The sequence below is a fragment of the Drosophila takahashii genome, chromosome 3R (genome assembly GCF_030179915.1).
Source record: "Drosophila takahashii strain IR98-3 E-12201 chromosome 3R, DtakHiC1v2, whole genome shotgun sequence".
In the NCBI taxonomy this organism is placed as follows: domain Eukaryota; kingdom Metazoa; phylum Arthropoda; class Insecta; order Diptera; family Drosophilidae; genus Drosophila; species Drosophila takahashii.
The window spans coordinates 12,601,571-12,626,092 of NC_091681.1; the positions used below are offsets into that span (position 1 = coordinate 12,601,571).

The 24,522-nt window shown below is 37.8% G+C and overlaps 1 protein-coding gene across 4 annotated transcripts in view; it reads right to left on the minus strand.

Annotated features, from left to right (window-relative positions):
• Window positions 1-24,522, minus strand: part of NK7.1 — a 49,293-nt gene that overhangs the window by 4,852 nt on the left and 19,919 nt on the right. For 2 of the 4 annotated variants that reach the window (XM_044396268.2, XM_070216306.1), the window contains 2 exons: window positions 13,825-14,739; window positions 10,157-10,530 (listed from right to left, as the gene is read on the minus strand). In XM_044396268.2, coding sequence (XP_044252203.1) covers window positions 10,157-10,530; window positions 13,825-14,725 — 1,275 coding nt within the window. In that variant the 5' untranslated portion in view covers window positions 14,726-14,739. The other 2 variants (XM_070216304.1, XM_070216305.1) reach the window with 2 other exon arrangements.

Sequence of the window (24,522 nt, forward strand, 5' to 3'; positions counted from 1 at the left end):
GGATTATGAGTGAGTTTTCCTCACTATTATTCTGCGGCCCCGTACAATTGGCAATTACTCATCCCGCGTGCCAATCCGAAAATGATCATTAGATCTATTCATACGTTCATAAACAATAAAGCATTTCCCGTGTTTACCTTATCCGCACTCTTAATGGGCAGCCCAAGTGGATTCCTTCCTTTCACCTAAATGGTTTTATTTTTATGGCCTTTTCGGATACGGGCCAACTCATCATCGTCGTTTTTAATTGTTGATTATTTTCAAGTGTTCGCCGCCTGGCCATTGATGATCTAATTGATTCGGGGATTTCGGATTATTAATGTTTCGGGCGCGATGCGATTTGGTAAATATTGCATAAATCTTCATTAATAATTTATTTTCCCCCCTTAAATTCTTCCGCTTTCGGCTTGAATAGATTGCGTATCGTCAATAAACTGCCTTGTTTGTTATGTTTTGATCTGAGCACTAAACCTCATTAAGGCGAGATGTGGAAATATTTCTAAAAATATCCAGAACTTGTCAAGCGATTCACAGGCCCCTCGCTTTTCTTTCGACCTGCTTATGATTTATTGACATTTAAGAGTGTCTGTGTGAGCGTGTGTGGCAAAAATGACAGAAGCAGAGCGCATAAATAGCCCAAAAGGCAAACTAGAGGCACGGGGAAAAATCAAAAAAATCGATAGAAATTTCCCAGAAATGTAATTGACTTGCTAGGGGGAATTCTCATAATTTACTATATTTATAAAAGGCAAAATATAGTCAAATTAAGACGAATTTAAATAAATCTCATCTTAATTTAAGGCGATGATTTGTCTATTCAGGCATTTATTTTATGTGGTACAAATTAAAAGGTATTTGGTATTTAAAAAGTATACAATACCCCCCACAATAATATTATAGATCCGCCACTGCCATACATATTTAATAACTTTTCGGCTCTGAACTTTTCTGGCAGTGCAAATGGTATTTGCCTCTTAAATAGGTTTATGACAGATGCGTCTCAGCTATTTTGTTGGTCCTACACATGTATTTCAATCAACGCCACAAGATCAGAGAGTCGAACAAATCCTTAAATAGTCGGCTAGTCAGTCTGGTCGCATTCGCAATTTCCGTAGCCCATAACCCATGCTGTTAACCTCCCTGCCATTCATAGGCCCCTCATTTTGTTTTCTCTGTCTATGCGTGTGCTTAGTATAATTAATTTTCACATTCGCCGCGCACTTTTCGAAAATAAACGAAAGAAATTATGTCTGGCCCAACAATGAGCAGCCAAATTAGGATGGCCAAGTGTTTTGGGTGTCGGAAAATGGAAAGGGGAGGGGGAGAAAACGCTACTTAGTAATGGCGGCTGCTGTACATAATTCTTTGGTGTGCCAAGAAAAATTCAACAATTTCCCGAGCTCTCTTTTACAAATAATGTTTTAATGTGTAATTTAGCATATTTTCTGTTTGTTTGTTTGTTTTGGGGTGTTGAAAAAATTATGATAATTGCCCACGGGGGCGTGGAATGCGGAATACTGTTGTAGATGATGGAGAAACAGGAAAGGCAAGCCATAACTCACATCAACTGGATACTGCCGAACTAAAATCTCCGTAATTATGCATCCACAAACCCTAAATCAAATGTAAACAAGCTGAATCTGGCAAATGTTGCAAAGTACCTTCAGTTCCCTAAAATCACCCAACAACCGCCACCCCTTGTCGATTCTTGCTGTGTAACGAAACACTTTGCTCCGCGCATTGCATTGCCATTACTAATTAATAACATAATCACTGCATTGCCTGTCATTTTGGATTATGCTCACCACCCACACATCCGCCCCCAGAAATTCGAAACATTCCGAAATGTTAACAGAACATATTCGCTTGGCAAACATTTGGGGAAAGGTTTCAACTTCCTGCTGTGTTGGCAGTCACTGAATTGGACGAAAGTCACAGTGATTTCAGGGGACTAGCAAATGCGATTCGAATTAGGTGTTTAAAATAATGTTTAAAGAAAATTTACTTTAGGTATAGTTTTAGGTAATAAGATAATATATTTTTAATTTTATGATATATTTATTAGGGGCTCAAAACTTTATTTAATTTACAAATTTTAATTTTTTGTAGTTTTCAGCTTGAAACCAATTATACACATTTGATTTTAAATATTTTTGCTAGCTTAAAGAACTCGAAAATTATTTTAATTTAAATATATTATTATTTTGATAAATATTTCAATTCCCTTTTAATTCCCGGTCACCGTGCTTTTTCGTTAGCATCTCATCCATCGCATTCAGCTTTCCTGGGACACACATAGATATGTAAGCATTTGCTTTAAATGCGTTGCTTATTAATTAAGGTTTAAATGCAAGCTGAATCGAAGCTATGTGGCGGCAATAACAACTAAACAATGCCATTATCACCGGATATCCAAGCGCCCCGCACACCGAATCCGTATTGTTCTCCGACTTTCGGGGAGCTAATGCATTTAACGTTCCAAGGGAGCAGGAGGTGGAATTTATGCAACATCATTATTACACATGCTAAATGCAATCGAGAGACGTTGGTTATTTGGCATGGAATGCCATAAATCTAAATTCGCAATGCAACTGGGTACGGGGCAAATCAGGATAGAACTCTGGCAATTAGTACGTCGAAATAATTCAACTTAAACACGAGAAATTTCATTAGCAAAGATTACTGACCCCAAGCCAAAGAGAACTCATTTGAAGCCATGTGTGAAATTAAAAAATTTAGCGATGAAAATTGGCATTGCAGAGATTGTCCGACTCATCAGGGGATCAAAATGTAATTTCGTACTAGCATATCTAGCGATTCCTTCTAAAATAAAATCCGTTTTGCCACAAATTGAAAGCCAAAGCGTGTGCATAGAAAACCAGAACATAAATCAACAAAATGCAGCGGAAAATAAAGCAAAGAACTAGAAAAGCAATTTAGTTGATGATTTTTCGTATAGCGTCGCTTTCGCATTTCGTTTTTAGTTTATTTTCGTTTGTATTTTTAGTTTTTATTTGATTTGCTTTTGCGGTTTTAGAATTTTATGTCAGCTTGGGGTCCAAAGTGGCATAAAGCGGCATAAATTATGCTTATTAGGCAGACAAAAAACAGGTAGTAAAATGAATTTCTCGCTTTTAGTTTTTCCTCCAGCTTTGACAGAAGTTTTTGGCCAACTTCGCCCTCTTGACTTTTAATTGGCTTATTGTGTTGGATTGTCTAAAATGTTTTTTGCCCCTCGTTTTTCAGTCAGCTTTGACCGCCTACTCAACTTGGCTGCATTAATTTATTTTCTATTTTTTTTGGCGACTTTGCATAAAGTGCTCATTAATTACTTACTGGCCGCTCAAAGTTAATTGTTCATATTTTATCAAAAGAAAGAGCTGTCAACTTTTGTTGACTTGTTAATTGGCAAGTGTTTAGTTTTAGCAGCCGCTCGGTAAGAAAAATTAGCAACAAATGAAATTCAGCAACGCCCACAAATAGCCGACGAAAGCGATCGTTGTCTACGCTCCGGCGATCGCACATCCGAAAGCGATAGCTATAGTGGAACTCGGCGAGCGATCGACAGAGACAGGAAGAGCTATCTGAAAGATCTGTCGACGGAGCCACGCCCGCTGTTTATTTTGAAACATTTTCACTCGTCGCCAATCGAGGCAGATGCTGCCGGGTTTTTATGTCTCCACAGCCAACTCAGCTGGTCGGCCATCAAGATTTATACCTTATGCTAATTCTTTTAACCAGTTTGGTAATAGTCCACAAACAATTATAATAGTTAAGATACATAGGATATAAATGCAGTACGGGATGGCAAAGTGAAGTCTAGAAAATTATCGAATCTGTAAAATCCTGAGTAACATTTTTGATTTTAATTATTTAGAAAAATAAAATATCTCAGATCATTTGTATTAATTTTTAAAAATAGTTGAAAAATGAATACCCAAATATATTTTTGAACAAGTTCCTAATTGGAATCAACAAAAAAAAAATCCCTCTGAACTTTAGAAAATTTCAAAACGATTAGAATAAAAAAAAGTTCTTAATAATAGAAATCTTTTCTTAAACTTAAGGAAATTAGATTTTTTTTACTTTCTTGGATTAATAAATATGTTTTCGGGACTTTTTTCTTGAAATACGCTACATTCAGGATACAATTTAAGAAAATTATTTACCTAAATTATAGCGATTGGCCGTTGAATGAAAATCATAGGGGATTTTCATAATTCAATAAGTGTGCCTTTAGTTTATAATATTTTTGGTTAGTTCTCAAAAGTTTCAAAACATCAAGCCTAACTAAAGCTGAATTTTACCATAATACCTCTAAAAAATGCTGCTAAAATGCTTTTGCGAACAAAACCCTTTTTTGTGGTGGCATCTGGGGAGTGTGCGTAACAATTTAATTAAGTTGTGGTACCGAATAGTACTAATAACGGCAAATTGCATTTATTGTTTTGAATTATGCACTCACGCACACACTTTGACACTTTGTGGTGTCCATTGTGCTAGTTTATGCTAGCCACTTTGGGCCACAATTAAATATGAGGGTCGAGCAAATATAATAATAAATATATCAATTTTGAAATATTTATTTATTAATTATCTAAAGAATAAAAGCTGCTGCTGTTTGCATTGCTTAAAACAATTTCATTTTCATTTAAATCGTTGAAAGCCCACGTGGCGTATGCGTGATATTTGTTTAGCCATTTTGCGGAGAGTGCGTTTGTGTGTATTAAAATATTCATGAATTGATTAAATAATTGCCGACTAATAAAATGTAAATTAGCTTTAATTAGTTAATTAATTAGCCAAAGGCATTCATTACGCAGCTGTGAAAGTGTCGAGTGTGCCTTTATGGATTTATATCGAATGATTTGATGTGTAATTGGATTAAAACTATAATTTATTGAGCTAAAGCGAGAGTTTAGCAGATTTGCCACATGTCGAGATCATTTTCTCGGAATGTCATTAAAACCTTAATGGCCTGATGGCAATTAAATAAATGCTGTTCCACCAACATTTACTTAAAGCAATAAACAGGCACTTTATTAATAACGGCCTGCCCTTCTAGAAAGTATACTTTTCGAAGGCCTTTGAAAAAGTGTATTCAATTTATTTTATTGCCAACCGTTGAATACAACTTTTTCAATGTATCAATGTTTGCAAATGACAGAATTATTTGTAAAATGCATTCAGAGATTCCTTTCCATCCTGCAACTGATTGATATCAATGGCAATATTAACAATAATAAAAGGCAAGGGCAATATTCTCCAGCTGCAATGTCCTTGTTTATTTCGCACACAGAAAATTTAATTTAACGCAGCATAATTTTTTACCCTTTTCGGTGACACAAACAGGCCCTGAATGTAAATAAGCCCGAAACACTGCTCTAGTTGGGTCACCATTATGTGGTGCCCTCAAAGATGAATTGCCATTTGATTTGTTTGTGCTGCTTGTGGCAGCAGTTTAATTTAATTATCGCATTTGTCATTTGGCCAACTGCCAGTGAACGCTGCTTGTTTTCTGGCCCAGAATCACTAGGGCCCTCCACCGGCCATGCGATTGACCATTTAAGCACATGCAAGCAGGCACAGATAGGTAGTTGGCCAAAATCAGAGGTCAAAACTGCATAGTAGCCATCTGCACAGGAGTTGTTTGCGGTTCTTTATAATAATATATTAATTTGGTTAGTTAGGATTGGTATACTACACTGTATAAGTAGTAGGTGAACAAGAGGTTCCCTTTTAGAATAAAGTAAAATTTGATGATAAAGAATTAGAAAATTTAATATAGAAAAAATTATTATTTAACATTTTTCTGAATACTTATTTATTTAACTAATTTTATATTTAAGAATTAAGACGCGTTCGCTGAACTATCGACCCGTTCGAGTTGCCTAACATACCTTCCTAATACATTAATCTCTTGCCTCAAATCAAGCGATGATACCACTGCAATCAGATTCAATCCCAAAACTTGTTCGACGGAGAGTAAATCAACATTTAGGTCGCACCTGAGTGGCAATTACATTCGGGTTTATGAGCGAGCGATGGTGAGCATTTAAAATGAAATGCCTAATGCAAATTGTCGAGACAGTTGCAGTGCAGACCGCAAACGAACAGTTTGCCAGCACACGCCCCTATGCCATCAATGCGGCATAATGCCGCACCACCCCCCAGCCACCCAAGGCTCCACATTTTCCTGCACCACCTCCTTCCCCCCGTTTCCTTTCCTCGCCGCTGGCACTAATATGCAAATGTAATTTGCTGCGTTTGGCGCGTGACGTTCGTTTGGTAATCGCAACACAATTACAATGTTGTCAGTTTGCCCGAGTGTGGGTGCGTGTGTCGCTGTGTGAGTGAGTGTGTGCGCCAGGGGGCGAGGGGTGGTGAGGGGGTGGTGCAACGGCTGCAGTTGGGACAGCCGCATCTACGCGTAATTAATTGATTTTTATCTGGCTTAAGGCTATTTTACAGTTTGTTGATGACAGACGATGCAGACACGAGTGCTGCTCCCTGGATGAGGAGCACAGCATGGAGAGAGATTGCACCACTGCAGTGGTGCCAATGGCAGCCACCTCTCCCGGCATCCACATCCATCCACCCATCCCCACCAGTCCAGAGGGCAACCCATATGCGAACCACATTATGGCCGTTGTGGAGTCTATTTAAAGCCACTTTTATGACTCTCACTTTGTCTCTGGCTTTTCGTTTGTCTCACTCGGTTATTTTATGCTTATTCTGGCTTAAATACAGTGGTAGCTAAAATACATTACAGATTATTATTTAGTTTTTTAATTATTTATTATTAATATTATGAAACGATAATCGATTTTACGTTATGTGGTATAAATTTTATATACTCGAAATGTACACAACAGGCCCGTTCGAATTTATAAGTTTTTCTCCCTGCTACTCAAGTAACTTTAATCGCTATCTTGCTCTATTTAGGTTTTGATGGTAAAAACGATATGCCAGAAATTTACCATGCACATATCGATTTGACCCCGACTTGTTTTTTTGTGTAAAGTTTAGTTTTGAAACTAATTCGACTGTTGAATTAAATGAAGAACAAAAGCCAATATTAAGTAATAACAATAACTCGTTAACTTGTTAAGCAATTTTCTAATAAAATCGAAAAAGCCTTATCCGCTTATACAACCTATAATTATAATTATAAGTTTTCAACTGCAATCGAACAGGCTGGCAATTACGCGAGGAGTTGGTAATTTGATTCCAATTAACGTAAATCTCTCGCTGCAAAACTTGATCCAGTGTGAGCGGTCGGTCGATGGGAAAATTGGCAAGTGCCAATGCAAATGGCCAAGAGGCTTAATGTCCGGCCACAGCAGGATGCCCATACACACGCACACACACACACAGTCGCCGAGACCCGTGTCCTGCAGTTAATTTGCTGATATTATTGCTGTGATTAACACATACATGTTTATGTGCCCTGACCGTGTTTTATATATAAACACAGAAGCACACAACACTGGTGTGGGTGGGAAATCTGTGCGCTGCACTTGAATTGACGTCGGTTTCTCACGCACACACACGCAAGCGTGTCCTTTGCCAGGATGATAAATGACTGGACCGAGCTTATAATATTAATAACATAGACAAAACACTTGAACATGTCGACATGCATAACATTTTGGCTCACACAGACAGTCGGATATCAAACATACAGCACTGAGGGAAAGTTTGAACTAAATTGGTGATATTTCATGTAATTTGAGTCTGGTTTGCGGTGCAACGAATGTCCTTCTAGTCTTGTGAAGAAAATTATTGAATATTTTCCAGTGTACACACACATTGCAGGGTCCTTAGTGTTTATATGTGTATATCAACTTGTAATTAATAAACTTGATGGAGAATGTAATTTAATTAAGCAAGCATTTCGATGTGACTCCGCCGCCATATCCTTGTTGTTGCCATGGCCAATTTGCCTGGCTTCCATCTACATCTATATAATTCACATTCTCCTTCTCCCTTTGCCCCTCTCTCTGTGAGTGTGTGTGTTTATCCGACTGGGTCTTTTGCCATGGCAGCCAATTAGTCTTATGGCATTTGAGCTCCCACACGGCGTATGCGTAACGTGAGATTATTAATGCAAATCGGGTTTGCATTGACAGGCCCAAGTTTTGACAGCTTTGTAAGGATTGACAAGGACAGAAAACCGTTTATTTGTAGGATATGATGTGATAAATATCTCACATATCTTACTTAACTGAAACTATATAAATGTTACAATCCTGAATAATCCTTCTAATTGCCCTTGGTTCTTAATTCAATGTGTATTTTATTTTCTATCATAAATTTATGAACTAAATAAGTTCTTCCTGAGACTAATAATCTTATTATTTTCTAATGAATCTCGGGGACATTAGCTAATTCGTGGAACCATTAGCAATCTTCAATTAGATGGGTTATCAAAGGTTATATTCTAGCATTACTTGTAAACAGCAATCATTATCATTCAAGCATAATCATTGAGTTCAGTTTAAAGATTAAACAAATGTTATTTAAGTTCTGGACTGTCAACTGCAAGTGCAGATAACAAACGACTTAAGCGGTTGCCCAAATATCCTGTTTGGGACAGAAACCGCAAAGGGTTTATGGGCCCAATGCCTGATTCTTAGTGAAATTTTCGAGTTTTGATTAATTTAACGCCTCTTAAAGAGCAAACACACTGGTAATCATGTGGGTGTGTGTTTGTACATAAATTTTGTTGTTGCTCTTAATTGGCTGACAGCAGTTGGGCCCCGGGCCCATGTCCTTGCTGCAAAGTTAATTTATTCTAATTAGTCAATAAATCTCAATTTATTTCACAATCAGGCCACTCTGTGTGTGTGCATTTGAGTGTGAGTTTGCTTGTGCTTTAAGGCATTTCTGCTGGCTGCCATGCAAATTGTAAATTTGTCCTGCTTTTCCCCGCTTTGAAAACCTACCCGCTCTCCCTAGAAAATCACATGTTCGGGCAGCTGCTGCAAGTGCAACAACAACAAAATACAATTCGGCATAATAATTACTGAGGCATTAAGCAGCATCACACCTTGCTTCCTCTTGTTATGCGCTTCAATTAAATTACGATATATTTCATGGCTCCCGGGGACATTTGAGTTGGGTAAATAAATAGCGGATTAAACTAATGCAAACAAGAGGATCGAAAAGTGGACACTTTTACCGAAATGTTCATATTGTGCATTTAATTTAGCTTATTATTATTGTTTGTCCCTAGCTACGGTTTAAACTAAATCACCGTGAATTACAATGGTAATAAATATTTTAATCATATTTAATATTCATTTTACCCTTCAATAAAATATGTTGTACATTTATTTAATTTCAAAATACTTTTCCCCAATATCATAATTTTTTTGTCTGTTCAATTTATTTGGAAAACACTGTATACGATACATACATTTAATTTTTTTTGGATGTGTGCAAATTAGGCAAATTAAATATTATAAGCATACGCACAGAAGCAGACAATGGAATATTTATGGGTAAATATGCGCATTAGATTGGAATTATTGAGTGAGAGGGTTTTAAAAAGTATTTAATTTAATTAAATGGCCACAATTGCGATTGTGCTTTTTGAGCTAGCTTTGACTAGCAAAATATTGTCACATTAAATAAACCGAATAATCCCCTAAAAACACTATGTATGTTAGTGGCAATTTAAAGTGCTAAGCACCGAGGTGAAACCAACATAAAATGTGTAGTTAAATCATTTGTGGAGGCATAGAAAAAGGTAAAATTATTGGAACTAAAAATATTTATTGGATATTATTGGATTGGATATTGTATAATATTCAAAAAAAATCTGCTATGAACCCTTCATTGATACAAATTCCAAGGTTTAATGAAAAACGAGAAAAATAGAAAGGAATTAAAAATTGCTGTACACCCAAAAAAACTTGATTTGAATTCGATATGCTCGAAATGTAAAAATAAGGTCTATCCCGCAGTATTGAGAGAATAAGTACTTTTCACTTTTTAAAATTGACATTATTTTAGATCAATTGCATTGTAAAAACGATCTGCGTAAAAATTCCAGAAAATTACCATATCAATTTAATCCTGGGGTGTTTTTTTTTTGTATGAAGTAAATTACTTATACCATCTATTTGATTTATTATATTATAATGCCTACCTGAGTTTCGGTGACAATCAGCAGCTTGGCCATTTCGGTACGCTCACTGGCGCTGAGATACTTCTTCTTCTCGAACATTTTCTCTAGCTCAAAGATCTGCCTTCCCGTGAACGTGGTGCGGGCCTTCTTCTTTCGCCGGGCATCCGTTGATCCCGAATCCGAGTCATCCTCGGTGCTATTGGTGTTGCTCAGCAGCTGTGGATTGGCATTGCTGCCCGGTGAGCTGTTGTTGTTGCTGTTGCTGGTGGCCATCATCTTGTCCCGCATCAAACTGTCGCTGCTGCCCGTGGGACTAATGGCCGGCGGTAGAGCCAGCGTTGTCGCCGCGGTGGGCGTCAACTTCTTTTTCTTGGCCGCCGGCTTACCAGAGCTCTCTGCAATAAAAAAAGAGAAGAAAACAAAAGAAACACAACAAAACGGTTAGCCATATATGAGTATGCATATTTGTCTTGATCGTGTTTGCCTGACTTTTCTATCGAATCGCAGCTGTTTAACCTCAATTGGGTCTCTTGGCTGTCATTTCATAACCGCTTTTGCAATTAGCCCGTCAAATGTAACAGCAATTGACTGGGCCAACTGCCTTTTGTAATGCGTTGTTCGGTTGCCCTGTTATATGCTTTCCCCATTCTTCTTACTTCGCCTTTCAATATGCATTTATTTGCCATTTGCCATAAGCTTTTGTTTTCGACTTTTTACTCTTGGGTTAAAGTGGTTATTAATCGTATAAAAGAACTCAATAAAGAAAATAAATATCCCTTTATATTCTTAGAAAATATTTAAGATGCGCTGGGCCTTTTAGGTCTTTTCTTAAAGCTTTAATTAAAATAATTAAAATTAGGTTCCAAATTTACCTATAACTACAACAAAGTAAATTTCAATGTAAAATAGGGTCAAGTTAATTAATTTATGTCAGATTTAAGATTCTAACAAATCAACATAAAAAACACCAAATGTAGTATTTTTTGAACAAAAAATAATCCTTATTCATATCAAAATGAATAAAATTGAATATAACATTGACCAGCACATATCAATTTTATCTTTTATCATTCTTTTCTCTGTATGGTATATAGTTTCATATCGACTATATTATAAAAAGGCCTTGAAAGTTATTTTAAAGTAAAACTAAAAAAATGTTAAGAAGGGATATATTAACTGTCATATTCTAATAAGCCGCTGAGAAATAATTAGATCAAGAATTCAATCATCAAAGTTTTTTTAATAATCAATAATTTAATAATTAAACTTTGGCCACCTCTTCGTTCTTGTCCACTTTCTGCAGGGCATTCATTGGGCACTTTTATTGGCCAATGGCCGACTTGTAATGTCGGGCGTAAACAAGTGTTAACTGTGCTATAAGTGCCATATGCTTTGGCCGCGGCTTTTGGACTTGACGGGGCCAAAACGTGTCTGGCATGAGTCGATCGCTGGCTGGACGACTTCAATTACCGATGCATAATTGAAATCTAATTGACAGTTAAATGCAAAACGCTCGATATGCATGTGTGTGTGTGTGTGCTTGGTGCTACTGTCGTCGCTGTCGTTTGTCGCATTGCTAATACGCCGCGTGGGCCCCGACGGCCTCATATGCATGACACTGTGATTAATTAGCCGGGCGGGGGGCGCAGGGGGAGGGGTGTGCCATTGTCGTTGTATTTTCGCTGTCGCCATTGGCAATTGGCAATTTTCACTATCGATAGCGAACACAAGCAACCACCCCCAAGAGAAATGAGAGACGATGTTAGTGGAGTGTAAAGGGCGCCCCAATGGCGCGAAATCAATAAAACTAAATGGCAAAACAAAAGCGGAAAAACAACAAGCTGGCCAAGCGTTAAAAGCCCGCAACTTGTGCAATTAGAGCAACAACAATAAAAACTTTGCACAAATGTTTGTTTATATTTGCTGCTACCCCTGTAGCTCTGAGCTCTGTAGCTCTTAACGCCAATTGGCAATTGCCATGTCATTTTCATTAGGCCCAGTCGTCGTCGCCGGGCATTTAAATGTCGTTATGCCAAGTGGGTAAGAGAAAAAAATGGGAAAATATAAATGTATTTAGCTTCAGCTTGGAGCCAAACTCCGCTTGATTTGACGGCAGTTCCATTTATGGCAGCTGCAAACAAGTAATTAAACGAAAATTAACCGATGACTGTGTCAAACAATCGGATGTCTGGAAGTTCGTCATTCATTCAATCGCTTGTTGTTTTGACCAAGTCTGGTACGTGATTTTAATAACAATAAAAACGGAACACACAACATTGAGCAATTAACGCGCCAAGCGAACGGCGGCAGCAAAATTATTCAAATTGTGTTCTCAACGCTGCTTATTTTGCCCACCGATTGCCATTTTGTATGGTTTTCATTGTTGCTGCGGCAATTGCTAATTGCATTTTCGTATATTTTCGTGCCATTCCGCTGGCCTCTTTCGAATTAAATCATTTTAATGCAGCCAAAGCAAATGCATATTCAAATTGGCAACCATTTTCGATTCGCATATAAAATAAAAAAATAAAAATAACAAAGCAATGAGCCAAAAGTGCATCTAATTAAATTTTGCACATTTTGTTGACCAATTACAATTTCAATAGTTTATTAATTATCGAAAAAGAACGCGTTGAATATCTGTACATATGTATATGCAAACAATGTATGTGCTCTACAGTAGTTGGCACGATTTCAGTGATTTAAAAAGATAGATATATCAAATCGAATTGCAGAGAAAAATAAAATCTTTTATAAATATTAAACAACAATATTAAATGGTTTTAAAAATTAAATTATTATAAATATATGTATTTTTTTTTTACAAAATATTCTTTGTGCTCTTCAAGAAACTTTCATTTGTTGAATTCTATACATTTTCAAACCTTAATTAAAGAGCAAATGGCATATAAAATGCATAGAAAATTGAGTAGCTGACAGACGAGCCGAATCATAACTGGAGTGTGGTAAATTCTAATGACCTGGCCATTAGACCAGCCAAAAAAAGGGGCAACGGCGGTGAGCGGTCCACGAAGATACCGATGGGCATCATTTAAGTTGGAAAAACACGCATACGCCGCGTTGCCCGCCGCACGCTTCGCTGAAGCGTGTTGAGAGCTCAGCGCTCCGCTCAATTGGCAGGCTCGTCGAGCGTTGCCACATGGCATACACATCCTACCTATGCACGGCGCCAATACGCAAGAGATGGGAAAGAGATCAATTTAAAAATAGAAACACTTTAAAAAATATTACGGAAAATGTTAAGCAAATTTAAAAACATTTAAGTAGAAATTTAAAAAAAGGAAAGCTAATTCGCAGGTTTTCCATTTCAAATATTTTAATGATTTTATTTCTACACCCAAAAAAAACGATGATCAATTTGAGTTTATCTGGAATCAATTTTTATTTGATATGAGGCATCTCAATTAGATACGCCCGAAATGTAAACATGTTTTAAGTAGGATGAATTTCGAGTATCAATTTTAATGCAATAGCATGGTAAAAACAATATGCGTATACGAATACCAGAAATTTACCATGCGCATATCGATTTGATCCCGGCCTGTTTTTTTGTGTGTACATTCTTTTTTGCTGACACTTTAAAATGCAATGTATTTCTTTTGTAATTTAAACCCATATTTAGAAATAAACATTTTTGTTGCTGTGCATAAAATATGCCCAATGCTTACCCTTCTTGCTGGCAGACTTGCCGAGGATTTGGCTCTGTTTGGTTGCCGGCATGGGTGAGTTGTTGCTGTCGCGGGACTTTTTGGCCACACACAGATTGAGCGGCTGATCGAGCGGAGTTGCTGCCGCCGCAACAGTTGCTGCGGTGACAGTTGCTGCAGCAGATGTTGCTCCTGCAATCGCGCCGCTGTCTTCCTCGCTGGCCTCGCTCATCGAAATGGAGGAGCTCCTCATGGGCTGCTGATCCTGGTAGGGCTTCAGAATGCTATTCGGCGATTTGGCCGGACCATGATGATCGAAACCGCCCTCTGGGCGGTCCTTCTTCACCAGCGATATGCCCAGAATATCGGCTATGGAGTGGGGGGTTGGGCGTGGTGGCAGTCGATCATAGACATGGGCGTGCCAATTGGTGGGAGGACCAGGTGTGGTTGTAATGGCAGGTGTGCTGGCTGAACGCCGTTGTTGCGGTTGCTGCTGCTGGACATGTTGCTGCTGCTGCTGTTGCTGCTGGGGATGCACTGAACTTGGCCTGGGAGCCACAGCCGCCTCAAGTTGCTTCTGCAGGAACGTGGTGGGCGGACTATCGGAGATGGGACTGGCCATGTTGTTGTTGTCGCGCACGCGCAACATATTTACCAGCTTCTCCTTGCTGCTGCCGATCGGACTGACCATGGTCATCGAGGTGGGCGGAATGGTCAGTGGACTGCTGTAGTTGTAGCCGTTGCAGGCCATCTTGTACAGCTCGGATGTGGATTGCTGCTGCTGCTGTTGAAGATGCTGCTGCTGCAGGTGCTGATGTTGCTGCTGCTGCTGATCCTTTACAATGCCATAATTATGCCCCAGGGCACCGCTAGCCATTTCCGCTGCCTCCAGATGCGCGTCGCGTTCAGTTTCGGGCATCATTTAGGCCACTCTGCCTGTTGGTACACAGAAGAAAAAGAAAAAAATGGGAATAAAGTTAGTACACACAAATGGAGATGGAGATAGAGTGCGAAAGGGAACTAAGATTAGCCCGAACAGCTGCACATTTGTCGTCAACTTGTTAATGGTTTGCCTGCCAACTGCCGCCTGGTAATGTAATTTGTGCCCGCCCTCGACGTGAAGGCCAAAAGGCTTCGTTTACAGCGTACTTTCCACCCCCCACCCAACCTTTTACTTTGCCTCCTCAGCTGAGACCCGAAAGTAATGCAATAAAATACAGCGTCAGTCCGTTGCCACTTGCTGCCTGTGCCGCAATTTGCACAGCAAAAAATAACAGAGATTATAAAATGAATTTAGGAAAAAAAGTGATTTTATTAATGAGTAAATATTATTATATATTTATTATATTAAATTATTTAATTTAATTATCAGGTATTTGTTAGATCCGTAAAAATTTGAAATGAGTTTACAAATAGAGTGACGAAATTGTGAAATCTGTGACTAAGAAATCATTGGCAAAGCCATTGAGTGATAAGTGCTATACTAGATTGTAGAATATGAATCACAATCACTATGGACGGCAGTCCATGTAGTGACGAAGCGCACCAGGAGAGTGTGCGAAGGCGACTACTATATATACACGAAGAAATGAAAATCTACTGTGATGGTCCGATCATAATGAATGATACACCTATCGAAAGGTATTACGAAAACTAACAGGATTGCATACCAAGACTTTAAGAAAATCAATTGGCTTGGGAGAGAGAGCGGTGAAAGTGAAAAAGTGAAAATTTCGAAATTTGGAGCTGTTGGGGCCGGTGGGGATAAATGCCCCCTCGCAATGTTTTATTTGTATTCCTTTTAAAAATACCCGTCGAATGAGGGGTCATTTGTCAAAATCCGACGCTCCGTTCAAAAGTTATAGCCAAAATACGATTTTCTTCATCTTCCCAAAATGAAAATTTAATTCTGTTTGTCAGTTTGTCAGTTTGTCAGTTTGTCAGTTTGTCAGTTTGTCAGTTTGTCAGTTTGTCAGTTTGTCAGTTTGTCCAAAACATGTTTTTTAAGTTTTTAAAATTTGATATGACGTTCATCACATCGATATCAAAAACTTTTCTTCTACCACTTTTGGAAAAACTCGCTAGTTTAGCGGGAAAACAGCTATAAATAGCTAAAATTCGGAAAGCCGTAACTTATATACTACTAAAGCTACAGACTTGTGCTGCATCTCGTTGGAAAGGTATTTTGAAATGCTATAAACGCCTTCTATATGCAATTTGTGTAAATGTAACAGTTAAAAAAATATGAACAAAAGACAATTTTTTAAAACTTTTTTTTTAGCTTTTTTTTATTTTTCTCAAAAACGGCTCTAACGATTTTCTTTAAAACCTTAAACTGTATAGCCCTTGAGATTCCTTAAATTTTGGTATATAACACATTACTGTAAAAAGTCACGTTTAAAAGTTATTTTTATACGAAAATAGCCACGAACAATTAACGCTCCCTGAGTATTGAATTTTGTGTGAGGGTATCCGAACTGTATTTTAGGGTCATGGAATCAGTAAATTTGCACCTAAGAGTTCCATATAGGAATCTTTTGTTCTACGACTTTTGGAAAAAGCCGCTACTTTAGCGGGAAAAAAGCTAAAAATGGCTAAATTTCGTTAGTTTGTAAGTTCTAAACTACTAAAGGTACAGACATGTGCCATACCTCGTTTAAAAGGTATTTTGAAATACTTTTTAACTTAATTTGTTTAAATACAATGGCTTACAAATTATGATTGACCAATTTAAATTTAAATGTTTATATTAGCACCTATGAGAGCAAAAGTAAACAAACAAAAACTTCTGATATCAAATAAAAACACCTCTTAACGAGGTAAAAAACTAGTGACGAACGCACCTTCAACATACAAAAGTTCTGATATCAACATTTGTGACGAAAAATTATTACACTCGTCATTAAATAGACTTTCTAATATTTTCTCATTCGGCACGCTGCAATAGAAAATGCCTGTGAAGGGAAAAAGGCTGGAATAGTTTGCTAGGGCGGGCCGAATGAGAAAAGATTAGAAAGTCTATTTAATGACGAGTGTAATAATTTTTCGTCACAAATGTTGATATCAGAACTTTTGTATGTTGAAGGTGCGTTCGTCACTAGTTTTTTACCTCGTTAAGAGGTGTTTTTATTTGATATGTATAGACCAAAAATTAACCTCTTGTATTTCATAACTTATTTTATATTTTTCTTAAATTGCTATCTATTATCGATTGACATTTGGGCAGTAGATTCGCTTTCAGTGCAGTTCAACTTATTTAACCCTCCGGCGAGCCTTGGCTTCGGCTTCGGCAGAAATGGGTTGAGTCGAGTTGGGTGGGTCAGGCGTAGCCTATTTCCTGGCGCACTGCGTTGTGATTTGCATAACAAAATGTTGCACAATCATTGCGAAAGAGAGAAAGAGTGAGTGAGACCTAGTAGAGACAGAGATAGAGCGAGAGCGAGAGGAAGGATCCAACTAGGCGGCACATACGTTTCCAAGTGCTGAATTCAGGGGGAGGCAAGTGGGCGATGGGCGATGGGTTTTGGGTGGTGTCGCACAGCCTTGTACATTTGTCATTGTGAGCGTGCGTTTGTGTTTGCAAGTGCTTGCTGAAAATTTATGGCACAACATTTGAGTGTGACACAATTTAACTTAATTCGTTAAGTCAAAAGCGTGTGAAATGTACAAGGGAAATTATTATTTTTAAATTGCACCAGGTCTATGGAAACTACGAATAATTTAATTCAGCCAGCTAAGTTTTTCTGCTGACTACCTTAGAACAAATAACGCATTTTTTTATTTGGTAATTTGATTTAATTGGTATAGAGACATAACTTTCAGTTTTTACTTACAAACAAATTAATTATGACAGAAAAAATAAACTGTATCTTAAAGTCCCAGAAGATCAAAGAAAATCATAAATATTTAAAAAATGTAAGTAACTTTTCACGAATGCATGTGGTTTTCAGAAATGTAGCTTTAAACAAATTAAAAGCTGCGATAAGGAGATGAATTTAGTCATAGCTTAGTGTATATTTTATTGTAATATCTCTAATATTACAAAACTATTTGTCATAGATGATTAACTTTGGTTTAAAGATCAATAAGACTTTTTGTAATTGTAAAGTCATTTTATAATTTAAACAATGTTACTAAATTGGAAATAGCATCAAAGAAGAGTGTAAATGGTTCCTTGAACAATTTGTAAAACTAGCTAGGTAAGTTTTAAAATTTGTGTGAACTTTAATCCAAATCAAATATTTATTGTAGTAAAAGATTAAAATTCACTGAGCTAAATTTTATGCAAACAATTTGCAGTTAATTTGTTGGCATTACCAATGCATCCTTATGCGGTGTAACAACTCATTTCTGGCATTCCCAAAAGCAATTTAAATTAATACAAAGTGCACACTTACACACACTCATTCACTTGGGAAGGCTGAGCAGACAGCCACCCATCAACCACCCACATTTCTCAGTCGCAGTCGACGTCGCAGTTGGCGTCGCTGTCTAAATGTCAGATTCAAGCAGCTCGCTCAATAAAATGATGCGTGCTTAAATGTTTTTTATTGCCGCTCGGCATTCAAAACAACAACAACAAGGAAAGGAGACACGAAGAAATTTGCCACTCACACAGATACACCCACACAAATACAGTCTTGACAAATTTCTCTGTCAACATTCAAAAGAGAGAGAGAGTCCATTAATGTTGCCAGCAACATGTTGCCAAGGCGCCTAGCAAAATCACTTAAAGCGAAATAAAATAAATGGCAAGAAGCAACAACAGCAAAGCCAATTCAAAGCGATGATGATGGGTGGCAGGGGGTGGGAGGTTAGAGTGAGAAAGAGAGAGGGGGCAGGAATGTGTTGCTGGCTGATTTGGGGGACATATTCAAGCAGCGGAAGCAGCGCAGGCAAGCGGAAGAAGTTATTTCAATTGCCTTGCCTTCCAGCCCCGAACGCAGAAAAAAGAGAGAGAGAAAGGGAAGAAAAAGAGATGGGCAACAGTGGCAGAACACTGAAAACAAAATTAATAAATTCAAAAATGGTGCAATTCAATAAATCCAAAAGTTATATTAGGTAAACATTTTTATAGAATCTCAAGATTTCAGTTGGTATTTAAATGTGCCAAATACAAGAATTGCACTAAAAAATATTCTACAAATTTAAAAATAATTCATTTCAAGGTAGACATTTTATAGGCTCTTGAAATTTAAGTTGGTATTTAAATGTACAAGAATTTGCTTAAAAAATATTCCAGAAATATGAAAAATTATTCGTATTTAGCATTAAATTCATAAAAAAAAGACAATAAAACTGGTATGTTTGCAAGGAAAACTTTACATTTAATTTCTTATATTTATTTTTAATTTTCCAAACCAATTTTTTTTCCTGTGTGCCTTCCAAAAAGAGTGCCCTGCCCTGTGGGCACGTTCAGTAGCTTAGTTGCCTCCAAGTGTGTGTATTAGTTACCTGGCACGCTTCTGCCAGGGCCTCCACGGCTCCCCCTCCCCCTCCTCCACCCTCCTTCTCTTTTATTCCCCCCTCCATCCATTGCCCTTCAATAGTGCGCTCTGCGGCAGGACCCAAGTGTCGAGTGCCAGGACGAGGGCTAATGGCATTTAAGTTTTGTTAGCTGGACTTGCCACCACGCTGCCAGGGCACATGTGTCAAGTCAGGAGCGGTGGATGTGGATGTGGATGCGGATGGGAATGTGTGACAGAAAATATATTGGATAGAATGCTAGGGATGGCTACAAGAGCTAAACTGTATGTCGTAGAATAGCCATTGTAATCCCGACACTGATGCACCCAAACAAATCTCTTTAAACCTAATTGTTGTGGTCTAAATATTTGACTTGTGTACTAGAACTAAGATATAATTCAAATTAGGTAAATAATTGTAGTTAAGGAGATTGAACTGGGTAAACCCAAGTAAATCACAAGATCAGAAGGGTTCACCAGCTTTATAAGTCCTTTAAATTACTTAATTTAGCAGATTCTAGCCCGCTTTCTGAGAATGCGCTCCTGCTGGCCTTGTGTCGCATATGAACGTATATTTCGTTCATCGGAAAGTCTACATTTTTGGTCATTCGGCAACTTTTTGCCAGCCATATTTGGCCTCGAGGCTTGCGAGATGGTTTTTGGTCCTGTCCATCCATCCGTCCGCCTGTCTTTCTCTGGCTTGCCAGCATTTTGTCTATTTTATTTCATTTTCATTTTATTGCATTGACAACAACGCAGCACACATTCCACAGGAGGAGAAGTGGGACAGGACATGGGCTATATGAGGGTGGAGGACTTTTTGTCTGTCGTTTTGTTGGAATTTTAACAAGCCACTCTCGAATCATCATCATCAGGGTCTGCTTCATTTGGCCCACGGCAGCTTTCGTCAGAGTCTCTTGGTCGCCCTCATCCGTTTTTCTCCAGTCCACTCAAAAAAAAAAACAAAAAGTTTCTGAATTGTGTAATTAAAGGACCTGACTTTATAAAATTAAAAAGGCAAAAGAGAAGACATCTTATGTAATCAACTTACATCCCAAATTTAGCTTAAAATAAATATGTTTTAAAGTCTGTTTAAAAAGTATGTTTTAAAACAAAAGATTTTTGACTTAAATATTTTTAAAAAATTTAGTAATTAGGAAATTAAATAATTTTTGAATTTAATTTATTTAAAGTAATATAAAAAAATAAAAAAAAAATAAAGCAAACTAATAAGTATTTTATAAAAATAATGTATTTTCTTGAACTAATTTTTTAAATTATTTTTGATGTTTTATTAATAGATATTAATAGAATAGGGATTGCATAGATTAAATAGTCGGAGATATCAAACTTCAAATTGGTATAGGCCTAAACAACATATTTATTTTTAAATAAATGGAATATAGTTCAAATTATGATTGATAGAACTGTTTTTAAATTTGTCCTTTTTTATCTCAAGTGTCATTGTTGACTCTTCTTCCCCTCGCTTTCGTTTTCGTCCTCGTTCACGTTCGTCATCGTCTTTGCTTTTCAGCTTTTGGCTGGCTTTTCTTCGTCTCTGGGCCGTGTGTTAGTTTTGACGTTAACTGTGCGGCTGACTTTGTCCGCCCTGTTTTTTGTATCTTCACGCCCGTGCCGCCCAGTTGCCTCCCCCTTTCCACCCACACCCGGCCCCTTCTGTCCGTTATGCCTTGTCAGCATAATTTAATGCGCTATTCTGTACTGTTTTTCTGCTCGTGTGTGTGTGTGTGAGCGAGTGCTGTCAACCTGGCAGCTAAAGTGTGTAATTCGTCATTCATATTTACCCCCTGAAACGACCCACCACCACCCACCACCTTGCATTCCCACAGACTTTTGCTTGTGCGTCATCATTTCTGCTGCCTTGTAAACCTTATAAATTACGGGTTTTTATAGCCCGCCTTTAGGCAAATAACCATATGAACATTCGCATCTGGGCAATAAAATATAGGATCTGAATTAGCAGGCAAACTTGGCAGACATTTAAGTTAATTAAGGTTTACTAATACCGAAATTGACTATTTCGAATAAAATAATTCTTGTAAAAGATTTATCTTAACTTTTTAGATCTTGAAGGATAATATTCCCTAAAAAGGCTGTGGCAATCAACTCCGAATGCCAGTGGAACCTTTTTTTACCCAGGGGATTCCTTGCGGCGGAGGCCTGTTATATGCCGCTAATTGATTTTTATGAGGTGTTCTAATGAATGTCCTGGGCGGACCATAATTGCCATGGCAAAAATGAACACAGAAAATACACACACACACGCATACCAACATCCCGAGCGCCAGGCGGTTCGCATATTTCGCCGGGAAAGTCTCTGAATATTTCATAAAGTTATGCGCTCGCTAATTAAATTGCCGCGACACACAGACACATGGCCCTCGGTGTGGATATGGTGGGGAATACAGGATATGACGGCAAACATTTCACTATCGACAGTCGCGGGCAGGTGAAAAGCACCACCCCAATCCACCTCTTCGTGGGCTAAGCAATTTTAAATGAATTTACATTAACCGTTTGCCGCAGAGACTGACTGGCGCAATTCCTTGGAAAGTTGTTCGTGTTTCGTGCCCCTTAATTGTTTTAATTTGCCTGGCATTTCGCTATAAACATATATAGCTATATGTGTATACTCACATGTGCGCAGTCCTTGGCTAGTTTTTAGTTATTTTTCCTTTTTTTCGTTGAAAACTTTTTCCTAGCAAGGGCAAAACAACAATGTAAGTTAATAAAACACACACTCGCACAAATTAAAATGAAATAAACTTTTACTTTCTCACTCCAAATTGGGTTAGCAGGCAGGCGAACAATTGAATCAGAGTCTAAAGTTAAAGTCGCACGAAACTTGACAGCTCGGACGAAGGCAAACGGTTGGAATACTAAAAGCTGGGCTTGATTACTCTATAAAGTCTATACCCAATAATATGTGCTCAATATATATATTATATGGGCCAGTCAAACGATTATTGCTGCCTGTGCTGTCAAATATTTTGTGGGATTTTCCAACTTCGATTCGAATAAGTTTATTCGCCGATAGACAAGGGAGTTCGGCAAAGGGAAGTGCAGCCAACGTGGCTGCATAAATAAATCATAAAATGCTGAAAACGATTGTCGGGAAAAGTGAGTGTGTGCGTGGGTGTGTGAAAAGTGGCAATTGTGAACTTTTCTTCAGGGGGTGGGGGTTGGGATGGGGGTGGCCGATTTCGATCCGAGCAATTGCAGCGAGAGTTGCAATTTAGGGAATGTTTTATTCAAGTGTTTTCGGTTTGTTGTGGATTGGCTGTTGTGTTGTGTTGTGTTTTCCCACACGGGTGAAAATAACTAGTTATGACTGTCAAATTGGATCAGTAAACTGGCTCTTGAATTTATTATTATTTTTTCATAACAACGGTTTTGTACCGGAGATGTCAGGATTTGTTTTTCATAGGTTTTATTCATCGAATGAAGTATATGGGTTGCATAAACAAAGTTTATCGGTGACTAAATATAAAATGAAATATCCCATTTAAGTTATACTATATGGGTTGCATTAACCAAGTTTATTAGTGACTAAATATAAAAGAAATATTCTATTAAAGTTTCTCTTTCAGTTGTGGTCGATATATTATATAAACTTAACGTAAAGTATGCAATTAGATAATTGTTTTCCTCTAATACGAATAACTATATATTATGACTCCTATTTTGAAACCATTGCTCAAAAGTAAACCACTTAAGTAAAAGCTAATAAAATAAACGCCGCTAAATGGCAAAGGATAATGGTCACACACACACACACCCAACTCAAGGTGAATCACAGTCCCTCGTCAGTTAACATTACAGTTACTTTTGCGGGGAAATTCCAGCACATATCCTGCCCTGCCACACCCCCACAGAAAGCCAAGGTAAATGGCAGCCATTCGGAGCCAAATCTGTAGAGCACACAAACATTACGTAGCTATTTTGAGCGTAGCATTTAAGCTCTTCAATCTACAATTCCCCCGACGAAGTCTTAAACTTTTGCACGGCTTTCAGTGCCGTTTCTGTTTCTGTTGTTGCCACTGGGCTGCTGCCGCTGCTGCTGTTGTTGATGTTATATTTATTTATTTTTATTGACAGCATTATATTTTATTTATTATATTGAATTCATGTCATTGTGCTGCCACGACCAGTTCAGCCGGGCCAAGCTAAGTTTAGGGCCAGTTTGTGGGGCAGGGAGCCACTGCCAGTGGCACGTTCTCAGCGGGCTGAGATGTGTGTTTGTGCCATTATTGTCAAGTCAGCATATAAAGCAGCCAGCGAAGGGTGGGCCAAATCCCAAATACACACACAGCCACTGCAGGAAAATCTATCCATCAGGGTTTCGGATTTCTTGGAGCTCCACTTAAAATCTTAATTTTCCAAAACCTTTTTTATAGAGTACCCGATTAATGTTTAAGATGGTGTATTTCTTTAATTTAGATGCTTCAAAATAATATTTTTAATATTTTTTAATAATTCAGATCTTTCTTATTTAACTTTAATTCAAACATTAAATAAAACTAAAATACTGTCCTTCATTAAAGATGTATTAAAAAAACTATTAACTCGTTAAAATGGAATCTCATCAAAAAAGGTTGGAATTCCTAAATGTAATTATTAAAAAGTAATTACATAATCAGTTTAAGCTGAAATAATTTCCGTACATTATTCTATCAAGAATTTGCCAAACAATAATCATTTATATATTTTTTCCCAGTGTACCCACTCGTAGTTTGAACGGAAATCGTTATATAAATCAAAGACAGATTATAAATGCTGCGCAATTTTCAAGTTATTTTTACTAGATGCGTCTGCGAGGGTTGTTCTGCTGACGCTTTTTAGGGGTAACTGAAAAGGTTAGACACAGTGAAGCCTGCGCTGAGTGACAGCTAGATGAGGACAACTGTTGAGTGGATTGGGACTGGACTGGGTGGTTGGGGTAGTTGGGTGGTGCTCATTAGTGCGGAAGGGAGCAATCGAAACGACACAAAATGAGTGAAAATGTCAGCTAATTATGTTTGCATTTTAGCCATATAGAAATGCCTGTGAGCCGGAAGTGCCGGCAGGCTCATTTCCGTTTGAAATGTTTCCTGTCATAATTCGCCCTCGCTGGCAGTTTTTTTTTTGCTTTTATTCCCATCTCTTTCTATTTCCACATCGATTTTTGGCTGGAAGTGCTCCAAGAATAAGTCAAAACTTTGGGGCAATTTGCCTTTAAAGCTTTTTCGCCAAG